At 52.1% G+C, this 19,903-nt stretch overlaps 1 protein-coding gene across 6 annotated transcripts in view; it reads left to right on the forward strand.

The window, feature by feature from the left end:
- Positions 1-17,815, forward strand: part of tdrd3 (tudor domain containing 3) — a 34,422-nt gene extending 16,607 nt beyond the window's left edge. The window contains exons 7-16 of one of the 6 annotated variants that reach the window (XM_045214609.1): positions 1,681-1,830; positions 2,079-2,282; positions 5,400-5,571; positions 7,004-7,150; positions 12,757-12,941; positions 12,990-13,666; positions 13,861-14,371; positions 15,429-15,554; positions 15,979-16,118; positions 17,386-17,473. In XM_045214609.1, coding sequence (XP_045070544.1) covers positions 1,681-1,830; positions 2,079-2,282; positions 5,400-5,571; positions 7,004-7,150; positions 12,757-12,941; positions 12,990-13,666; positions 13,861-14,371; positions 15,429-15,554; positions 15,979-16,089 — 2,283 coding nt within the window. In that variant the 3' untranslated portion in view covers positions 16,090-16,118; positions 17,386-17,473. Of the gene's footprint in view, positions 1-1,680; positions 1,831-2,078; positions 2,283-5,399; positions 5,572-7,003; positions 7,151-12,756; positions 13,667-13,860; positions 14,372-14,743; positions 14,952-15,428; positions 15,555-15,978; positions 16,119-17,385 lie in introns of those variants that run through there. The other 5 variants (XM_045214607.1, XM_045214608.1, XM_045214606.1 and 2 more) reach the window with 5 other exon arrangements.
- The last annotated feature ends 2,088 nt before the right edge of the window (positions 17,816-19,903 follow it).

Raw genomic sequence — 19,903 nt, forward strand, 5'->3', positions numbered from 1 at the left:
CTCTCTCTGTTGACTAACCAATCAGACTGATTCGCTCTCTGTTGACTAACCAATCAGACTGATTCTCTCTCTGTTGACTAACCAATCAGACTGATTCTCTCTGTTGACTAACCAATCAGACTGATTCTCTCTGTTGACTAACCAATCAGACTGATTCTCTCTCTGTTGACTAACCAATCAGACTGATTCTCTCTCTGTTGACTAACCAATCAGACTGGTTCTCTCTCTGTTGACTAACCAATCAGACTGGTTCTCTCTCTGTTGACTAACCAATCAGACTGGTTCTCTCTCTGTTGACTAACCAATCAGACTGGTTCTCTCTCTGTTGACTAACCAATCAGACTGATTCTCTCTGTTGACTAACCAATCAGACTGATTCTCTCTGTTGACTAACCAATCAGACTGATTCTCTCTCTGTTGACTAACCAATCAGACTGGTTCTCTCTCTGTTGACTAACCAATCAGACTGATTCTCTCTCTGTTGACTAACCAATCAGACTGATTCTCTCTGTTGACTAACCAATCAGACTGATTCTCTCTGTTGACTAACCAATCAGACTGGTTCTCTCTCTGTTGACTAACCAATCAGACTGGTTCTCTCTCTGTTGACTAACCAATCAGACTGATTCTCTCTGTTGACTAACCAATCAGACTGATTCTCTCTCTGTTGACTAACCAATCAGACTGATTCTCTCTCTGTTGACTAACCAATCAGACTGATTCTCTCTCTGTTGACTAACCAATCAGACTGATTCTCTCTCTGTTGACTAACCAATCAGACTGATTCTCTCTCTGTTGACTAACCAATCAGACTGATTCTCTCTGTTGACTAACCAATCAGACTGGTTCACTCTCTGTTGACTAACCAATCAGACTGATTCTCTCTGTTGACTAACCAGACTGGTTCTCTCTCTGTTGACTAACCAATCAGACTGATTCTCTCTCTGTTGACTAACCAATCAGACTGGTTCTCTCTCTGTTGACTAACCAATCAGACTGATTCTCTCTCTGTTGACTAACCAATCAGACTGATTCTCTCTCTGTTGACTAACCAATCAGACTGATTCTCTCTCTGTTGACTAACCAATCAGACTGATTCTCTCTCTGTTGACTAACCAATCAGACTGATTCTCTCTGTTGACTAACCAATCAGACTGATTCTCTCTGTTGACTAACCAATCAGACTGATTCTCTCTCTGTTGACTAACCAATCAGACTGGTTCTCTCTCTGTTCACTAACCAATCAGACTGATTCTCTCTCTGTTGACTAACCAATCAGACTGGTTCTCTCTCTGTTGACTAACCAATCAGACTGGTTCTCTCTCTGTTGACTAACCAATCAGACTGATTCTCTCTCTGTTGACTAACCAATCAGACTGATTCTCTCTGTTGACTAACCAATCAGACTGATTCTCTCTGTTGACTAACCAATCAGACTGATTCTCTCTGTTGACTAACCAATCAGACTGATTCTCTCTGTTGATTAACCAATCAGACTGATTCTCTCTTTGTTGACTAACCAATCAGGCTGATTCTCTCTTTGTTGACTAACCAATCAGGCTTATTCTCTCTTTGTTGACTAACCAATCAGGCTGATTCTCTCTCTGTTGACTAACCAATCAGACTGATTCTCTCTTTGTTGACTAACCAATCAAATTCTCTTCTCTCTGTGCTCCTCAGAAGTGTATAAGGAATGAGGAAGTGGACTGTAGAGAGCTGGACAGCAGGAAAACCCTGGTCAGCACCAGTGTGGTGAAAACAGCTGAGGAGAATGAAGAGTTTGAGAAGCAGAGGCTAGCAGCCATCGCTGAGGTCGCCAAGAACAAAGAGGTTTGTGTGTGCTTTTATCCCTGTTGTCATAGCTACAGTAACTGCATCACTTATGTCTGTTAAACTGTATCCGTGTCCACTGTGTGAGTTGGTGCTGTTTCTACTGGCTTGTTGTATATTAAAGGGCCAGTTTCCCAGACACAGATTAGGTCTAGATTATCCATTGAAACAGTTTGCTAGTCCAGGATTAGGTTTAGTCTGTCTGCCTGGGGAAACCAGCCCTGAGTGTCTTTTGACCTCTTCTGAAGGGAACTCGTACGTTTGGCGGCGGAGGCAATGCGGGGGGGAACCTGGTTAACACGGGCAGCCGGGACAGCTACCGACGAGGAGACCGAGGAGACAGGGACTCGTACCGGCAGAGACGAGAGGAGAGGACAGAGGAGCCCGGCCGACCAGAAGGAAACTACAGAGAGCTCGGGAGTTACCGGGAACTAGGAAATTACCGCGAGCTGGTGAGGGCTTTGACCTTTGACCCAGTGTTTCCCTTAGTTGTGTATAGCCGTGTGGGTCTCTTTCCCTCTGTCTAAAAGCTCCTGCCCCCCCTGGCTCCTATCAGTCTTGAAAATGTTTGTGCCAGAGACACTGGATGTTTTGAGGTGTTTGTGGTCAGGAGAATAATTCTGGGGAAATATGCCTTCGCTCTCTGGTCTTGGGCTGATCAGTTTAGGCTTCACTACAACAACTTCATTCATTTGTGTAATCTACATTCCTGGTTTGCAGTAAAAATGTCTCTCATTGGGTTTTATTGATCAATTTTGGTGTCGGAGTCAGATGATGGCTTGGGGGTCTTTGTGGTCTGATTTTGAAAGTAATCTTGGGGACACAATCATTGCTTTAAGACTGTGTGGGGCTGGGCAGGCCTCAACAACAACAACAACAACAACAACAAGTCATTCAGTCAGTTGTGTAATGTAGACTCCTGGTTTGCAGTAAGACCCCTCCCTTCCCCCAGTAGACTGATTGTGTCACAAATTACACCCTATTCCCTATATAGTGCACTACTTTGGACCCTATTCCCTATATAGTGCACTACTTTGGAGGGGAGGAGGGGAGAGGAGGGGAGAGGAGAGGGGAGGGGAGAGGAGAGGAAGGGGGAGAGGGAGAGGAGAGGAGAGAGGAGAGGGAGGAGAGGGGAGAGGAGAGGAAGGGGGAGGGGAGAGGAGAGGAAGGGGGGGAGGGGAGAGGAAGGGGGAGGGGAGAGGAAGGGGGGAGGGGGAGGAGAGGGGGAGGGGGAGGGGAGGGAGAGGGAGGGGGAGGAAGAGGAGGGGAGAGGAGAGGGGAGAGGAGGAGGGAGAGGAGAGGAGGGGGGGAGAGGAGAGGAGGGGAGAGGAGAGGAGAGGGGGAGAGGAGAGGAGAGGGAGGGGGAGAGGGAGAGGGAGAGGAGGGGAGAGGAGGGGAGAGGAGAGGGAGAGGAGAGGGAGGGGGAGGGAGAGGGAGAGGAAGGGGGAGAGGGAGGGAGAGGAGGGGAGAGGGGAGGGAGAGGAGAGGAAGGGGGGGAGGGGAGAGGGAGAGGAAGGGGGGGAGAGGAGAGGGAGAGGAGGGGAGAGGGAGGGGAGAGGAGAGGAAGGGGAGAGGGAGAGGAGAGGGGGGAGGGGAGGGGAGAGGAAGGGGGGAGAGGAGGGAGAGGAGGGAGAGGGGAGGGGAGAGGAGAGGAAGGGGGGAGGGGAGGGGAGAGGGAAGGGGGGGAGGGGGAGGGAGAGGAGAGGGGGAGGGGAGGGAGAGGAGGGGAGAGGAGGGAGGGGAGAGGAGAGGAAGGGGGAGAGGGGGAGAGGAAGGGGGGAGGGGAGAGGAGAGGAGGGGAGGGGGAGGGGGGAGAAGGAAGGGGGGGGAGGGAGAGGGAGGGGGGAGGGAGGAGGAGGGAGAGGGGAGAGGGAGAGGGGGAGGGAGAGGGAGAGGGAGAGGGGGAGAGGAGAGAGGGGGGAGGGGAGAGGAGAGGAGGGGAGAGGAGGGGAGAGGAGGGAGGGGAGAGGAGGAGGGAGGGGGAGGGAGGGAGAGGAGGGGAGGGGAGAGGAGAGGAAGGGGGGAGGGGAGAGGAGAGGAGGGGGAGGAGGGGAGAGGAGGGAGAGGGGAGGGGAGAGGAGAGGAAGGGGGAGGGGAGAGGAGAGGAAGGGGGAGGGGGAGGGAGAGGAAGGGGGAGGGGGGGGGGAGGAGGGAGAGGGGGGGGAGGGGAGAGGGAGAGAAGGGGGAGGGGAGAGGGAGAGGAGAGGAGAGGAAGGGGGAGGGGAGAGGAGAGGAAGGGGGAGGGAGGGGAGAGGAGAGGAAGGGGGAGAGGAAGGGGGAGAGGAAGGGGGGAGGGAAGGAGGGGAGAGGAGAGGAAGGGGGAGAGGAGGGAGGGAGAGGGGGAGAGGAGAGGAAGGGGGGAAGGGAGAGGAGAGGAAGGGGGGAGGGGAGGGGAGAGGAGAGGAAGGGGGAGGGGAGGGGAGAGGAGAGGAAGGGGGGAGAGGGAGAGGAGAGGAAGGGGGGAGAGGAGAGGAAGGGGGAGAGGAGAGGAGGGGAGGGAGGGAGAGGAGAGGAAGGGGGAGGGGAGGGAGAGGAAGGGGGGAGGGGAGGGAGAGGAGAGGGAAGGGGGGAGGGAGGGGAGAGGAGAGGAAGGGGGGGAGGGGAGGGAGAGGAGAGGAAGGGGGAGAGGAGAGGAGAGGAAGGGGGAGAGTAGAGGAGAGGAAGGGGGGAGAGGAGAGGAAGGGGGGAGGGGAGAGGAAGGGGGAGGGGAGAGGGTAACAGATTAAGTAGATAATCTGAGGAGTGTGAATAGAAAGGCTGTTAATCTGGAGCAGACTACAGAAGTGATGATGAACTATGGTTTAGCTTTATGGAATGGATGAATGGGAGAGGTGACGCACTTCTCTCTCTGGTCTTCATTTACCCCTCCACTCCCACCCCTTCCCTGTTTGAACTTCCCCCCCTCTCTCTCTGGTCTTCATTTACCCCTCCACTCCTGCCCCTTCCCTGTTTGAACTTCCCCCCCTCTCTCTCTGGTCTTCATCTACCCCTCCACTCCTCTTTATCTCTCCCTTGTCCCTCCCTCCAACCTCTTCACCCCTACATTCTTTATCTCTGCTTCTATCCTCCTTTGTCTCTCATCCCCCTCTTTCTCTCCTCCCTTGTATCCTCCCTCATCCCATCCCTCCATCCTCCCTCCCTTCGGCCCCCTCCCTCCCCCCTCCTCCCTCCTCCCTCCATCCTCCCTCCTCCCTCCCCTCTCCCTCCCCTCCCTCCCCTCCCCTCCCTCCCCCCCTCTCCCCCCCCCCTCTCCCTCCCCCCCTCTCCCCCCCTCTCCTCTCCCCTTCCTCCCCCTCCTCCCCCTCCTCCCCCTCCCCCCTCCCCTCCCTCCCCCCTCTCCTCCCCCCCCTCCCCCCTCCTCCCTCCTCCCCCCCCCCCCCCCCCCCCCTCCTCCCCCCCCCCCCTCCTCCCCCCCCCCCCCCCCTCCCCCCCCCCCCCCCCTCCCTCCCCCCCCTCCTCCCTCTCCTCTCCTCTCCTCTCCTCTCCCTCCCTCCCTCCCCTCTCCCCTCCCTCCCCCTCTCCCCCCCCCTCCCTCCATCTCCCCTCTCCCTCTCCCTCTCCCCCTCTAGGTGGATGAACGGGCCCTAAGGGACATTATGGAGATGGGGTTTGATAAGGAGGATGCTCGCCAGGCCCTGATGGACAACAACAACAACATGGAGGTGGCTCTCAACAGTCTGCTGACGGGGACCTTCAAACCCCCCCCACCCCCAGAGGAACCCAACCGTCCCCCACCCAGAGGTAAGACCTGCTCCCCACCCCCAGAGGAACCCAACCGTCCCCCACCCAGAGGTAAGACCTGCTCCCCACCCCCAGAGGAACCCAACCGTCCCCACCCAGAGGTAAGACCTGCTCCCCACCCCCACAGAGGAACCCAACCGTCCCCCACCCAGAGGTAAGACCTGCTCCCCACCCCCAGAGGAACCCAACCGTCCCCCACCCAGAGGTAAGACCTGCTCCCCACCCCCAGAGGAACCCAACCGTCCCCCACCCAGAGGTAAGACCTGCTCCCCACCCCCAGAGGAACCCAACCGTCCCCACCCAGAGGTAAGACCTACTCCCCACCCCCAGAGGAACCCAACCGTCCCCCCACCCAGAGGTAAGACCTGCTCCCCACCCCCAGAGGAACCCAACCGTCCCCCCACCCAGAGGTAAGACCTACTCCCCACCCCCAGAGGAACCCAACCGTCCCCCACCCAGAGGTAAGACCTACTCCCCACCCCCAGAGGAACCCAACCGTCCCCCACCCAGAGGTAAGACCTACTCCCCACCCCCAGAGGAACCCAACCGTCCCCCACCCAGAGGTAAGACCTGCTCCCCACCCCCAGAGGAACCCAACCGTCCCCCACCCAGAGGTAAGACCTGCTCCCCACCCCCAGAGGAACCCAACCGTCCCCCCACCCAGAGGTAAGACCTACTCCCCACCCCCAGAGGAACCCAACCGTCCCCACCCAGAGGTAAGACCTACTCCCCACCCCCAGAGGAACCCAACCGTCCCCCACCCAGAGGTAAGACCTACTCCCCACCCCCAGAGGAACCCAACCGTCCCCCACCCAGAGGTAAGACCTACTCCCCACCCCCAGAGGAACCCAACCGTCCCCCACCCAGAGGTAAGACCTACTCCCCACCCCCAGAGGAACCCAACCGTCCCCCACCCAGAGGTAAGACCTGCTCCCCACCCCCAGAGGAACCCAACCGTCCCCCACCCAGAGGTAAGACCTACTCCCCACCCCCAGAGGAACCCAACCGTCCCCACCCAGAGGTAAGACCTACTCCCCACCCCCAGAGGAACCCAACCGTCCCCCACCCAGAGGTAAGACCTGCTCCCCACCCCCAGAGGAACCCAACCGTCCCCCACCCAGAGGTAAGACCTGCTCCCCACCCCCAGAGGAACCCAACCGTCCCCCACCCAGAGGTAAGACCTACTCCCCACCCCCAGAGGAACCCAACCGTTCCCCACCCAGAGGTAAGACCTACTCCCCACCCCCAGAGGAACCCAACCGTTCCCCACCCAGAGGTAAGCGCTGTCCCTCCCTGAAGAGATGCTTAAACACATGCACTACGACTACGTAATAACTCTAATATCCCATTGATAATGCTCTTGTCCAGAATAAACCATTTAGTTTATATGTGACTTTTTTTTGTTGCTGCGTCTGTTTCCTCCATGCTGCAGACAGAGGAAGGGGTCGTGGCCGGGGTCGGGGGAGGTCCAGCAGGTTTGGGGGTGAGGATGAGGAGGAAGGAGCAGGAGGAAGACCGTCAGGACCCAGCACTCTGTTTGACTTCCTGGAATCCAAGATGGAGAGCTTCTCCATACAAGGTACAGTTAGGGGTCCTGTCCTTCCTTTACCAATAGTCTTCATCAGGGTTTTTGGCTACAGTTGAAGGGCGTTGGTTTTAACAATAAAGAAGCAATTTTTATCAACTTCCATTGTCCTCCAAGAGTTGCTGAATGTCCTCTCTACTTCACTGTGCTCCTGGTTAGAGAGCAAGGTAGCAGCAGGGATCTCTCTCTCCCTCTACCATTATCCTGCTGTGGTGCTTCTCCCTCCCTCTGCCATTATCCTGCTGTGGTGCTTCTCCCTCCCTCTGCCATTATCCTGCTGTGGTGCTTCTCCCTTCCTCTACCATTATCCTGCTGTGGTGCTTCTCCCTCCCTCTGCCATTATCCTGCTGTGGTGCTTCTCCCTCCCTCTACCATTATCCTGCTGTGGTGCTTCTCCCTCCCTCTGCCATTATCCTGCTGTGGTGCTTCTCCCTCCCTCTACCATTATCCTGCTGTGGTGCTTCTCCCTCCCTCTGCCATTATCCTGCTGTGGTGCTTCTCCCTCCCTCTGCCATTATCCTGCTGCGGTGCTTCTCCCTCCCTCTACCATTATCCTGCTGTGGTGCTTCTCCTCCCTCTGCCATTATCCTGCTGTGGTGCTTCTCCCTCCCTCTACCATTATCCTGCTGTGGTGCTTCTCCCTCCCTCTACCATTATCCTGCTGTGGTGCTTCTCCCTCCCTCTACCATTATCCTGCTGTGGTGCCTGTAGAACAAGCTTTTAAGCCCCAACCTGAAGTTTTCACAAAGCATCATAGCAGTTTGTTAGACCAATTTGTGACATTTATCGAAAGGGGAATGTTCTATCACAGGTAGATAATCGTCTTTTGATTCTGGGTATTTTCTTCGTCCTGTTTGTCTCTGGTGCTGTAGTCCTGTCTCTGGTGCTGTAGTCTTGTCTCTGGTGCTGTAGTCCTGTCTCTGGTGCTGTAGTCCTGTCGCTGGTGCTGTAGTCCTGTTGCTGGTGCTGTAGTCCTGTCTCTGGTGCTGTAGTCCTGTCTCTGGTGCTGTGGTCCTGTCTCTGGTGCTGTAGTGCTGTCTCTGGTGCTGTAGTGCTGTCTCTGGTGCTGTAGTCCTGTCTCTGGTGCTGTAGTCCTGTCTCTGGTGCTGTAGTCCTGTCTCTGGTGCTGTAGTCCTGTCTCTGGTGCTGTAGTCCTGTCTCTGGTGCTGTAGTTCTGTCTCTGGTGCTGTAGTCCTGTCTCTGGTGCTGTAGTCCTGTCTCTGGTGCTGTAGTTCTGTCTCTGGTGCTGTCGTCCTGTCTCTGGTGCTGTCGTCCTGTCTCTGGTGCTGTAGTCCTGTCTCTGGTGCTGTAGTTCTGCCTCTGGTGCTGGAGTTCTGTCTCTGGTGCTGGAGTTCTGTCTCTGGTGCTGTAGTGCTGTCTCTGGTGCTGTAGTGCTGTCTCTGGTGCTGTGGTCCTGTCTCTGGTGCTATAGTCCTGTCTCTGGTGCTGGAGTTCTGTCTCTGGTGCTGTAGTCCTGTCTCTGGTGCTGTGGTCCTGTCTCTGGTGCTGTAGTCATGTCTCTGGTGCTGTGGTCCTGTCTCTGGTGCTGTAGTCCTGTCTCTGGTGCTGTAGTCCTGTCTCTGGTGCTGTAGTCATGTCTCTGGTGCTGTGGTCCTGTCTCTGGTGCTATAGTCCTGTCTCTGGTGCTATAGTCCTGTCTCTGGTGCTGTAGTCCTGTCTCTGGTGCTGTAGTCCTGTCTCTGGTGCTGTAGTGCTGTCTCTGGTGCTGTAGTCCTGTCTCTGGTGCTGTAGTCCTGTCTCTGGTGCTGTGGTCCTGTCTCTGGTGCTGTAGTCCTGTCTCTGGTGCTGTAGTCCTGTCCTCTCCTCTGGTGGTCATAGTGAGGAGCCAGCCAGATGGTCTGTGTGTCTCTCTCTCTACAGAGGGAATTAAGCTGTATAAAACAGTGCTGCTGTTAGTTAAGTCTCTGACATCAGTGGTTAGGCATGGGGACAAACTGACATATGGTTCACCACAGAGGGAAATGGACATAGCCAACAGACAGGGATGGGTTTCATTTCCTGCCTCTTATGAGGAGAATTTACTGTTTGATGTTTGGGCTCAGTTTTACTAACTCTGGCATTGACTTTTGTTTCCCCCTTTGTTTATTTACGGGTATATATTGACAGAATATAATATTGACAGAATATATGCAGAATAATGGTCCTGTTAATTCACAATGCAGAATAATGGTCCTATTAATTCACAATGCAGAATAATGGTCCTGTTAATTCACAATGCAGAATAATGGTCCTGTTAATTCACAATGCAGAATAATGGTCCTGTTAATTCACAATGCAGAATAATGGTCCTATTAATTCACAATGCAGAATAATGGTCCTGTTAATTCACAATGCAGAATAATGGTCCTATTAATTCACAATGCAGAATAATGGTCCTGTTAATTCACAATGCAGAATAATGGTCCTGTTAATTCACAATGCAGAATAATGGTCCTATTAATTCACAATGCAGAATAATGGTCCTGTTAATTCACAATGCAGAATAATGGTCCTGTTAATTCACAATGCAGAATAATGGTCCTATTAATTCACAATGCAGAATAATGGTCCTGTTAATTCACAATGCAGAATAATGGTCCTATTAATTCACAATGCAGAATAATGGTCCTAGTAATTCACACTGCAGAATAATGGTCCTGTTAATTCACAATGCAGAATAATGGTCCTGTTAATTCACAATGCAGAATAATGGTCCTATTAATTCACAATGCAGAATAATGGTCCTGTTAATTCACAATGCAGAATAATGGTCCTATTAATTCACAATGCAGAATAATGGTCCTGTTAATTACCGCCAGGGCCGGACAATGAAGTCGTATCTACTGCAGTCATATCCCCTTGAAAGCGCCTCTGCTACAGTGTTTGTTTGTAAGGGTACACTACGGCTTTTTAAATGCCAACACGAGACCTCCTCTGGAGATGGAAGCGCAGCTGAACGGGTGTTTTTACTTGCCCTGTAATGTCGCTTCTGAAGTGGGACTAACGTCCATCACGAGGCGACCAGGGCGGCAGGTAGCTTAGTGGTTAAGAGCGTTGTGCCAGTAACCGAAAGGTCGCTGGTTCTAATCCCCGAGCCGACTAGGTGAAAAATCTGTCGATGTGCCCTTAAGCAAGGCACTTAACCCTAATTGCTCCTGTAAGTCGCTCTTGATAAGAGCGTCTGCTAAATGACAAAAAATATATATATATAAAATATAACAAATAAAAAAAACTGTCCATCAAATTAATCTCGAGCTGCTTTGGCTGCCTGCGCACGGACCAATCTCTCCTAAAAAAAAAAAAACTTAACATTTAGTTAAATACCATGACTTACCAAGACATTTAGTGGAAAGAAAATCCATCTTCCTCTAGGAATGGCCTCCTAAGATTCAGTGTCTTCGGAACGGAGACTGATTAGTTGCCGTTCTTCTGAGAACACAAACACTCGCATCTTTCATAGCGGGCTGGCGAGGGACGGAGAGAGAGGGGAGGGGCACAGTATAGGCAGGTCAGCCACCAGACAGACAGAACCCTGCACTAGGACTATCTATCAGTATAGGCAGGTCAGCCACCAGACAGACAGAACCCTGCACTAGGACTATCTATCAGTTTAGGCAGGTCAGCCACCAGACAGACAGAACCCTGCACTAGGCCTATCTATCAGTATAGGCAGGTCAGCCACCAGACAGACAGAACCCTGCACTAGGCCTATCTATCAGTATAGGCAGGTCAGCCACCAGACAGACAGAACCCTGCACTCAGGCCTATCTATCAGTAAAGGCAGGTCAGCCACCAGACAGACAGAACCCTGCACTAGGCCTATCTATCAGTATAGGCAGGTCAGCCACCAGACATACAGAACCCTGCACTAGGCCTATCTATCAGTATAGGCAGGTCAGCCACCAGACAGACATAACCCTGCACTAGGCCTATCTATCAGTATAGGCAGGTCAGCCACCAGACAGACAGAACCCTGCACTAGGCCTATCTATCAGTATAGGCAGGTCAGCCACCAGACAGACATAACCCTGCACTAGGCCTATCTATCCAGTATAGGCAGGTCAGCCACCAGACAGACAGAACCCTGCACTAGGCCTATCTCATCAGTATAGGCAGGTCAGCCACCAGACAGACAGAACCCTGCACTAGGCCTATCTATCAGTATAGGCAGGTCAGCCACCAGACAGACAGAACCCTGCACTGGCCTATCTATCAGTATAGGCAGGTCAGCCACCAGACAGACAGAACCCTGCACTAGGCCTATCTATCAGTATAGGCAGGTCAGCCACCAGACAGACAGAACCCTGCACTAGGCCTATCTATCAGTATAGGCAGGTCAGCCACCAGACAGACATAACCCTGCACTAGGCCTATCTATCAGTATAGGCAGGTCAGCCACCAGACAGACAGAACCCTGCACTAGGCCTATCTATCAGTATAGGCAGGTCGGCCACCAGACAGACAGAACCCTGCACTAGGCCTATCTACTCAGTATAGGCAGGTCGGCCACCAGACAGACAGAACCCTGCACTAGGCCTATCTATCAGTATAGGCAGGCCAGCCACCAGACAGACAGAACCCTGCACTAGGCCTATCTATCAGTATAGGCAGGTCAGCCACCAGACAGACAGAACCCTGCACTAGGCCTATCTATCAGTATAGGCAGGTCAGCCACCAGACAGACAGAACCCTGCACTAGGCCTATCTATCAGTATAGGCAGGTCAGCCACCAGACAGACAGAACCCTGCACTAGGCCTATCTATCAGTATAGGCAGGTCAGCCACCAGACAGACAGTCAGAACCCTGCACTAGGCCTATCTATCAGTATAGGCAGGTCCAGCCACCAGACAGTCAGAACCCTGCACTAGGCCTATCTATCAGTATAGGCAGGTCAGCCACCAGACAGACAGAACCCTGCACTAGGCCTATCTACTCAGTATAGGCAGGTCAGCCACCAGACAGTCAGAACCCTGCACTAGGCCTATCTATCAGTATAGGCAGGTCAGCCACCAGACAGACAGAACCCTGCACTAGGCCTATCTATCAGTATAGGCAGGTCAGCCACCAGACAGACAGAACCCTGCACTAGGCCTATCTATCAGTATAGGCAGGTCAGCCACCAGACAGACAGAACCCTGCACTAGGCCTATCTATCAGTATAGGCAGGTCAGCCACCAGACAGACAGAACCCTGCACTAGGCCTATCTATCAGTATAGGCAGGTCAGCCACCAGACAGACAGAACCCTGCACTAGGCCTATCTATCAGTATAGGCAGGTCAGCCACCAGACAGACAGAACCCTGCACTAGGCCTATCTATTTGCAATCAAAAGCTGTATCTTGCAATTTCTTGCCTTGCAACGTCTGTTCAGTAAAGCAGGGCCGATCATCAATGAATAGGCTGGATATTGTCCAGGCAACAGACTGACGACTGAACACACTGGCCTCATTACTGATGAGAAGGAGAAGTCCAGCCAGCTCGGATTTACATTTCCTGGGGAAAAAAGGATCCCGGTTTTGTTGCAATGTTTTAACGTCTAAAGGTCCACACCCCGTGTGTGTCTGAATGTCTAACCTTTTTCTCTGGGTCTCTCCTCCAGAGCCAAAGGGCCAGTCCTCTCAGAGGCACCATGAGGGTAAGATGACGTTCCCCCCCAACGACCAGTATTACCCCCAACGCAGCGACAGCCAGTCCCAGGGCAGGTACCCCCAACGCAGCGACAGCCAGTCCCAGGCCAGGTACCCCCAACGCAGCGACAGCCAGTCCCAGGGCAGGTACCCCCAACGCAGCGACAGCCAGTCCCAGGGCAGGAACCCCCAACGCAGCGACAGCCGCAACGACAGGTCAGACAATAGGAATGACTCGTCCAGGAACGACACATCACGCAAGGAGAGAAATGAGAGAGCAGACTTCAGGAAGGAGAGGAACGGCGGACCGCCACGCTTCCAGAGGGATAGTGAAAAGGATTTCCCTAAACCTGGCCACGACCCCTCCACCACCCCATCCAGCCCTTCCCCAGCTCCGGCTCCAGCAGGGGGCCAGCAGGGCCAGGAGAGAGCCCAGGACAGAGGCCAGGAAAGGGGCCAGACACAGGAGAAGGCCCCTCCTGGAGGTGGAGGAGGGTCAGAGAGGTGGAGAGAGGCCCAGAATGAGAGACAAGCAGCCAGGGAGGCAAGAGGACAGACATCAGTGTTCTGCCCTGCTACGTACCCCGCCCCTGGCCAGAGGAACAGAGAACCCAGAGACAGAACCCAGGGGGATCCTTCTGGATCTGGAACATTCCAGCAGGGAATCAGAGTAGGTTCTAGTTCTGGGTCCGGAGGGTTCCAGAACCAAAGTCGGAGAGAGCAGCACTCGGTACCTGATCTGTCGTTTAATAAAAGAGGAGGAGGAGGGGTGAAGCAGGACAACGGACCAGCACCAGCTGCCTCTAAACCAGGCCAGCACCAGACAGAGTCCAGTTCTAACACTGTATCAGAACATAAAGGGATCCACAGATCTGACAGCAGGTATGGACACTTTGATTAGACTTAATTATGAATGTCCTCCCAGTGTCAATGTCATCTGTGTTTATGAACACGGTGTGCGAGGCTGACTGTTTTTTAATGTGTACGCAATGTTTTTCATCCTTGTACGGTGATGATGCCAGTAGAAAAGGTGCATCCTGGGATGGACAGTGAAGTTGTGTTGTTGTGTGTTGTAGAGCTGAGCCCAACTGCAGAAGGAGAGGAGGGGGGAGGTTCCACAGGGAAAGGCCCAACTCTGACAACTTTGACCGTTACCGGGACAACGGACCGTTGAACTCTTCGAACTCGTGGGTTGGCCAAGAGAAGGACTCTAGCGCTGGGGCGCAGGACGGGGGCGTGTCCCGTGGTGAGTCTCGTCCAGTGAAAGGCCAAGTGGGCGGCGGACCGGGCTCAGGGCCACACCTCCAGAACGGTGACTCGTCAACGGAACACAGGACAGGGCCAATCAAACAACAGAACTCCTCCTCTGGTCCTGCCCCCACGGAGAGGGAGGAGTCACATAACTGGAACAGCACTAACCCTGCCCATAACAACTCCAACACCGCCCCCAAGAAGAGGTCAGGGCAGATCAAAGGGCAGAGGTCAGACCAGGGTCAGGTTGGGTCCATGGAGCCTGCAGTGTGTCAAGGCCCGGGGAACTGGAAACCAGGAGACCAGGTTTTAGCTCTCTACTGGGAAGATAACAAGGTAGGAGGGAGGCTGCTTCAACAACTATATTAACACTGTAATGATGTTTACATATCAATGGAAGGGACGACAATCAGTTATATTGGAATCTCCTCAAGTAAATAAACCAAATAGCCCTTTCAGAAGGCAATTCATTTGACGATATTAAACGCTGTTTACATTATTGAGTTTGATATAACGTTCAACACTTTCCCAAAGCTTTACATACATGTTAGACGTGTTCCTGGACAGAATAGACTGGTTGTATGCTGTGTATAATGAAACCTCTGTCTAGTTCTCCAGGTCCAGGATAGATGCTGTGTATAATGAAACCTCTGTCTAGTTCTCCAGGTCCAGGATATATGCTGTGTATAATGAAACCTCTGTGTCTAGTTCTACAGGTCCAGGATAGATGCTGTGTATAATGAAACCTCTGTCTAGTTCTACAGGTCCAGGATAGATGCTGTGTATAATGAAACCTCTGTGTCTAGTTCTCCAGGTCCAGGATAGATGCTGTGTATAATGAAACCTCTGTGTCTAGTTCTCCAGGTCCAGGATAGATGCTGTGTATAATGAAACCTCTGTCTAGTTCTCCAGGTCCAGGATAGCATGCTGTGTATAATGAAACCTCGTGTCTAGTTCTCCAGGTCCAGGATAGATGCTGTGTATAATGGAAACCTCTGTCTAGTTCTCCAGGTCCAGGATAGATGCTGTGTATAATGAAACCTCTGTCTAGTTCTCCAGGTCCAGGATAGATGCTGTGTATAATGAAACCTCTGTGTCTAGTTCTCCAGGTCCAGGATAGATGCTGTGTATAATGAAACCTCTGTCTAGTTCTCCAGGTCCAGGATAGATGCTGTGTATAATGAAACCTCTGTCTAGTTCTCCAGGTCCAGGATAGATGCTGTGTATAATGAAACCTCTGTCTAGTTCTCCAGGTCCAGGATAGATGCTGTGTATAATGAAACCTCTGTCTAGTTCTCCAGGTCCAGGATAGATGCTGTGTATAATGAAACCTCTGTGTCTAGTTCTCCAGGTCCAGGATAGATGCTGTGTATAATGAAACCTCTGTGTCTAGTTCTACAGGTCCAGGATAGATGCTGTGCATCCCTCTGGTTCCACGGCGGTCGTGACCTTTACTGAGTATGGAAACTGTGAGGAGGTCCTTCTGCACAACATCAAACCTGTCAACATGGACTTCTGGGTAAGTATCTATGGGACTGCAGGGTTCTATCTCAACTCACCTTTCCATATGATGCCTCACAATCCTCTCTCCTCTCCAGCTTCTCAACCGTATTGGACGATAAGGTCCAAGGTCCCTCCCCCTATACCGTCTCCTCTAATAGGGGTTTGACGATGAGCCTACAGTATGTTCTGCCTAAAGGAAATCCTCCGTTCCGTCTAAGATGAAGCTACATATTTAGTTGTGAATACATAGACTGAGACAACATGGTTTGCCTTAAGGAAGATATCTATCAGTCGGCCTGATATATAGAATCTGATAAACCAGGGCCCTGTATTCACGGTGTCTGATCTAGGATCAGGGTCCTGCCTGTCAAAATACACTCTTTATTCAGTATGATCTAAAAAGCCCAAACTGATCCTAGATCTGTTATGTGTGGTGGCAGAAGGAAGAGGCGGGGTTAGAGTACCGGCGCGGGGGCGACGGTCAGCCTAGGAGCGCCACGAGGACGCGGCCCACAGTCCTGTATTACCAGCCGCCCAGGGCCAGGGACTGACTGACCGATCACAGCATGACTGGGTTACGGTACGGACACGCACCACATGACTGGGTTACGGTACGGACACGCACCACATGACTGGGTTACGGTACGGACACGCACCACATGACTGGGGTTACGGTACGGACACGCACCACATGACTGGGTTACGGTACAGACACGCACCACATGACTGGGTTACGGTACGGACACGCACCACATGACTGGGTTACGGTACGGACACGCACCACATGACTGGGGTTACGGTACGGACACGCACCACATGACTGGGTTACGGTACGGACACGCACCACATGACTGGGTTACGGTACGGACACGCACCACATGACTGGGGTTACGGTACGGACACGCACCACATGACTGGGGTTACGTACGGACACGCACCACATGACTGGGGTTACGGTACGGACACGCACCACATGACTGGGTTACGGTACGGACACGCACCACATGACTGGGTTACGGTACGGACACGCACCACATGACTGGGTTACGGTACGGACACTGGGTTACGATACGGACACGGGGTAACACTTGGACCCCTGGCCAGATAAACACTAAAGCAGTTTATAGACACAGCAGAGAACACACCTGTGAGTCCCAAATGACACCCTATTCCCTATGTAGTGCACTACTTTTGACCAGAGTCCTATGGGTTAGTCCTATGGGGCCCTGGTCTAAAGTAGTGCACTATATTAGGGAATATGGAGCCGTTTTGGACACATACCCCGTTCTGAGAACCACCAAGCTAACCGTTCACACTAGATCCACTCACTACACGTCTAGTAAGCAAAGGAAGCAAGGACACCTCGGCACATCTTTTCTTGTGAGTGAAGTGAATACATGAATACTGCATGCGTGAACAGACCGTATCGCTTAACAGCGGAAGTGCTCCATCCCCTCCCTCCCTGCACACACAGTTAGTCAGTATCTAGCCTGCGGACCTTATCGTCAAGTAAACAGCCCAAACTGCAGCGGCAGCCGTTACCATGGTTACTAGCGCTATGCCCCGATAATATGATGGGTAGGTTTGTGTGTTTTGATGAAAAAGATGTTTACTCCCCAAGGCAGGATGATCTTGGACAAAGCAGTGTGAACTGAACACAGGTTTGATGGTGGATGGATGGATGGAAGGATGGATGGAAGGATGGAAGGAAGGAAGGAAGGAAGGAAGGAAGGAAGGAAGGAAGGAAGGAAGGAAGGAAGGAAGGAAGGAAGGAAGGAAGGAAGGAAGGAAGGAAGAGTGAACTGATGAACTGACACTCTTATCTGTCTGTTTCCTTTCTCCCTCAGACTGAGTCCACAAAGGATCCCAGAGGTCGACGCATCTGACCCCAAAACTACATCTCTCTTCTCTATGGGTTGCAAAATTCCGGCAACTTTCCCAGGTTTTTCCCAGAAATCCTGGTTGGGAGGATTCCAGATATGCTTATTATTCCGGAATCTTTCAACTGGGATTTCTGGGAAAACCTGATGACTTTGGGAAAGTTAGTGGAATTTTGCAAGCCTTCTCTCCTCTTCACCAATACACGATGACAACTCTTCCTCGTGTGTTCACTTGTGTGTCCATATCAAGAAGTGTGAAACGATCAGGAGAAGGGCTTGTTGCGCGAAGACGCTGACAACAAGGACTGTAGCTAACGAACTTTGTAAAGTGCACAGCCGCTGTACACGGGGAAGACTTGTAAAATAGTTTATTAGACTAATAAAAACGCTGCTCCTCTATTTGTCTGGTTTCTATTTGCCTGATTTGAAAGCTCTTTATGTAATGAACTGTCTCAGGTTGCATCCCTAATGGCACCCTCTCCCCTTTAGGCCCTGGTCTAAAGTAGTGCACTATAAAGGGAATAGGGTGTAATTTGGGACGGAGCCTCAGTCTGCCACTACAGTCCATGTGTTCCTCTCTTCTCTGACAGCTCAGTCTGCTACAACAGTCCATGTGTTCCTCTCTTCTCTGACAGCTCAGTCTGCTACAACAGTCCATGTGTTCCTCTCTTCTCTGACAGCTCAGTCTGCTACCACAGTCCATGTGTTCCTCTCTTCTCTGACAGCTCAGTCTGCTACAACAGTCCATGTGTTCCTCTCTTCTCTGACAGCTCAGTCTGCTACAACAGTCCATGTGTTCCTCTCTTCTCTGACAGCTCAGTCTGCTACAACAGTCCATGTGTTCCTCTCTTCTCTGACAGCTCAGTCTGCTACAACAGTCCATGTGTTCCTCTCTTCTCTGACAGCTCAGTCTGCTACTACAGTCCATGTGTTCCTCTCTTCTCTGACAGCTCAGTCTGCTACAACAGTCCATGTGTTCCTCTCTTCTCTTCTCTGACAGCTCAGTCTGCTACAACAGTCCATGTGTTCCTCTCTTCTCTTCTCTGACAGCTCAAGCTCAGTCTGCTACAACAGTCCATGTGTTCCTCTCTTCTCTGACAGCTCAGTCTGCTACAACAGTCCATGTGTTCCTCTCTCTTCTCTTCTCTGACAGCTCAAGCTCAGTCTGCTACAACAGTCCATGTGTTCCTCTCTTCTCTGACAGCTCAGTCTGCTACAACAGTCCATGTGTTCCTCTCTTCTCTGACAGCTCAGTCTGCTACAACAGTCCATGTGTTCCTCTCTTCTCTGACAGCTCAGTCTGCTACAACAGTCCATGTGTTCCTCTCTTCTCTGACAGCTCAGTCTGCTACTACAGTCCATGTGTTCCTCTCTTCTCTTCTCTGACAGCTCAGTCTGCTACAACAGTCCATGTGTTCCTCTCTTCTCTTCTCTGACAGCTCAAGCTCAGTCTGCTACAACAGTCCATGTGTTCCTCTCTTCTCTTCTCTGACAGCTCAGTCTGCTACAACAGTCCATGTGTTCCTCTCTTCTCTTCTCTGACAGCTCAGTCTGCTACAACAGTCCATGTGTTCCTCTCTTCTCTTCTCTGACAGCTCAAGCTCAGTCTGCTACAACAGTCCATGTGTTCCTCTCTTCTCTGACAGCTCAGTCTGCTACAACAGTCCATGTGTTCCTCTCTTCTCTGACAGCTCAAGCTCAGTCTGCTACAACAGTCCATGTGTTCCTCTCTTCTCTGACAGCTCAGTCTGCTACAACAGTCCATGTGTTCCTCTCTTCTCTGACAGCTCAGTCTGCTACTACAGTCCATGTGTTCCTCTCTTCTCTGACAGCTCAGTCTGCTACAACAGTCCATGTGTTCCTCTCTTCTCTTCTCTGACAGCTCAAGCTCAGTCTGCTACAACAGTCCATGTGTTCCTCTCTTCTCTTCTCTGACAGCTCAGTCTGCTACAACAGTCCATGTGTTCCTCTCTTCTCTTCTCTGACAGCTCAGTCTGCTACAACAGTCCATGTGTTCCTCTCTTCTCTTCTCTGACAGCTCAAGCTCAGTCTGCTACAACAGTCCATGTGTTCCTCTCTTCTCTGACAGCTCAGTCTGCTACAACAGTCCATGTGTTCCTCTCTTCTCTGACAGCTCAGTCTGCTACAACAGTCCATGTGTTCCTCTCTTCTCTTCTCTGACAGCTCAAGCTCAGTCTGCTACAACAGTCCATGTGTTCCTCTCTTCTCTGACAGCTCAGTCTGCTACAACAGTCCATGTGTTCCTCTCTTCTCTGACAGCTCAGTCTGCTACAACAGTCCATGTGTTCCTCTCTTCTCTGACAGCTCAGTCTGCTACTACAGTCCATGTGTTCCTCTCTTCTCTGACAGCTCAGTCTGCTACAACAGTCCATGTGTTCCTCTCTTCTCTTCTCTGACAGCTCAGTCTGCTACAACAGTCCATGTGTTCCTCTCTTCTCTTCTCTGACAGCTCAAGCTCAGTCTG

Source organism: Coregonus clupeaformis, unplaced genomic scaffold (assembly GCF_020615455.1).
Source record: "Coregonus clupeaformis isolate EN_2021a unplaced genomic scaffold, ASM2061545v1 scaf0284, whole genome shotgun sequence".
Lineage (NCBI taxonomy): Eukaryota > Metazoa > Chordata > Actinopteri > Salmoniformes > Salmonidae > Coregonus > Coregonus clupeaformis.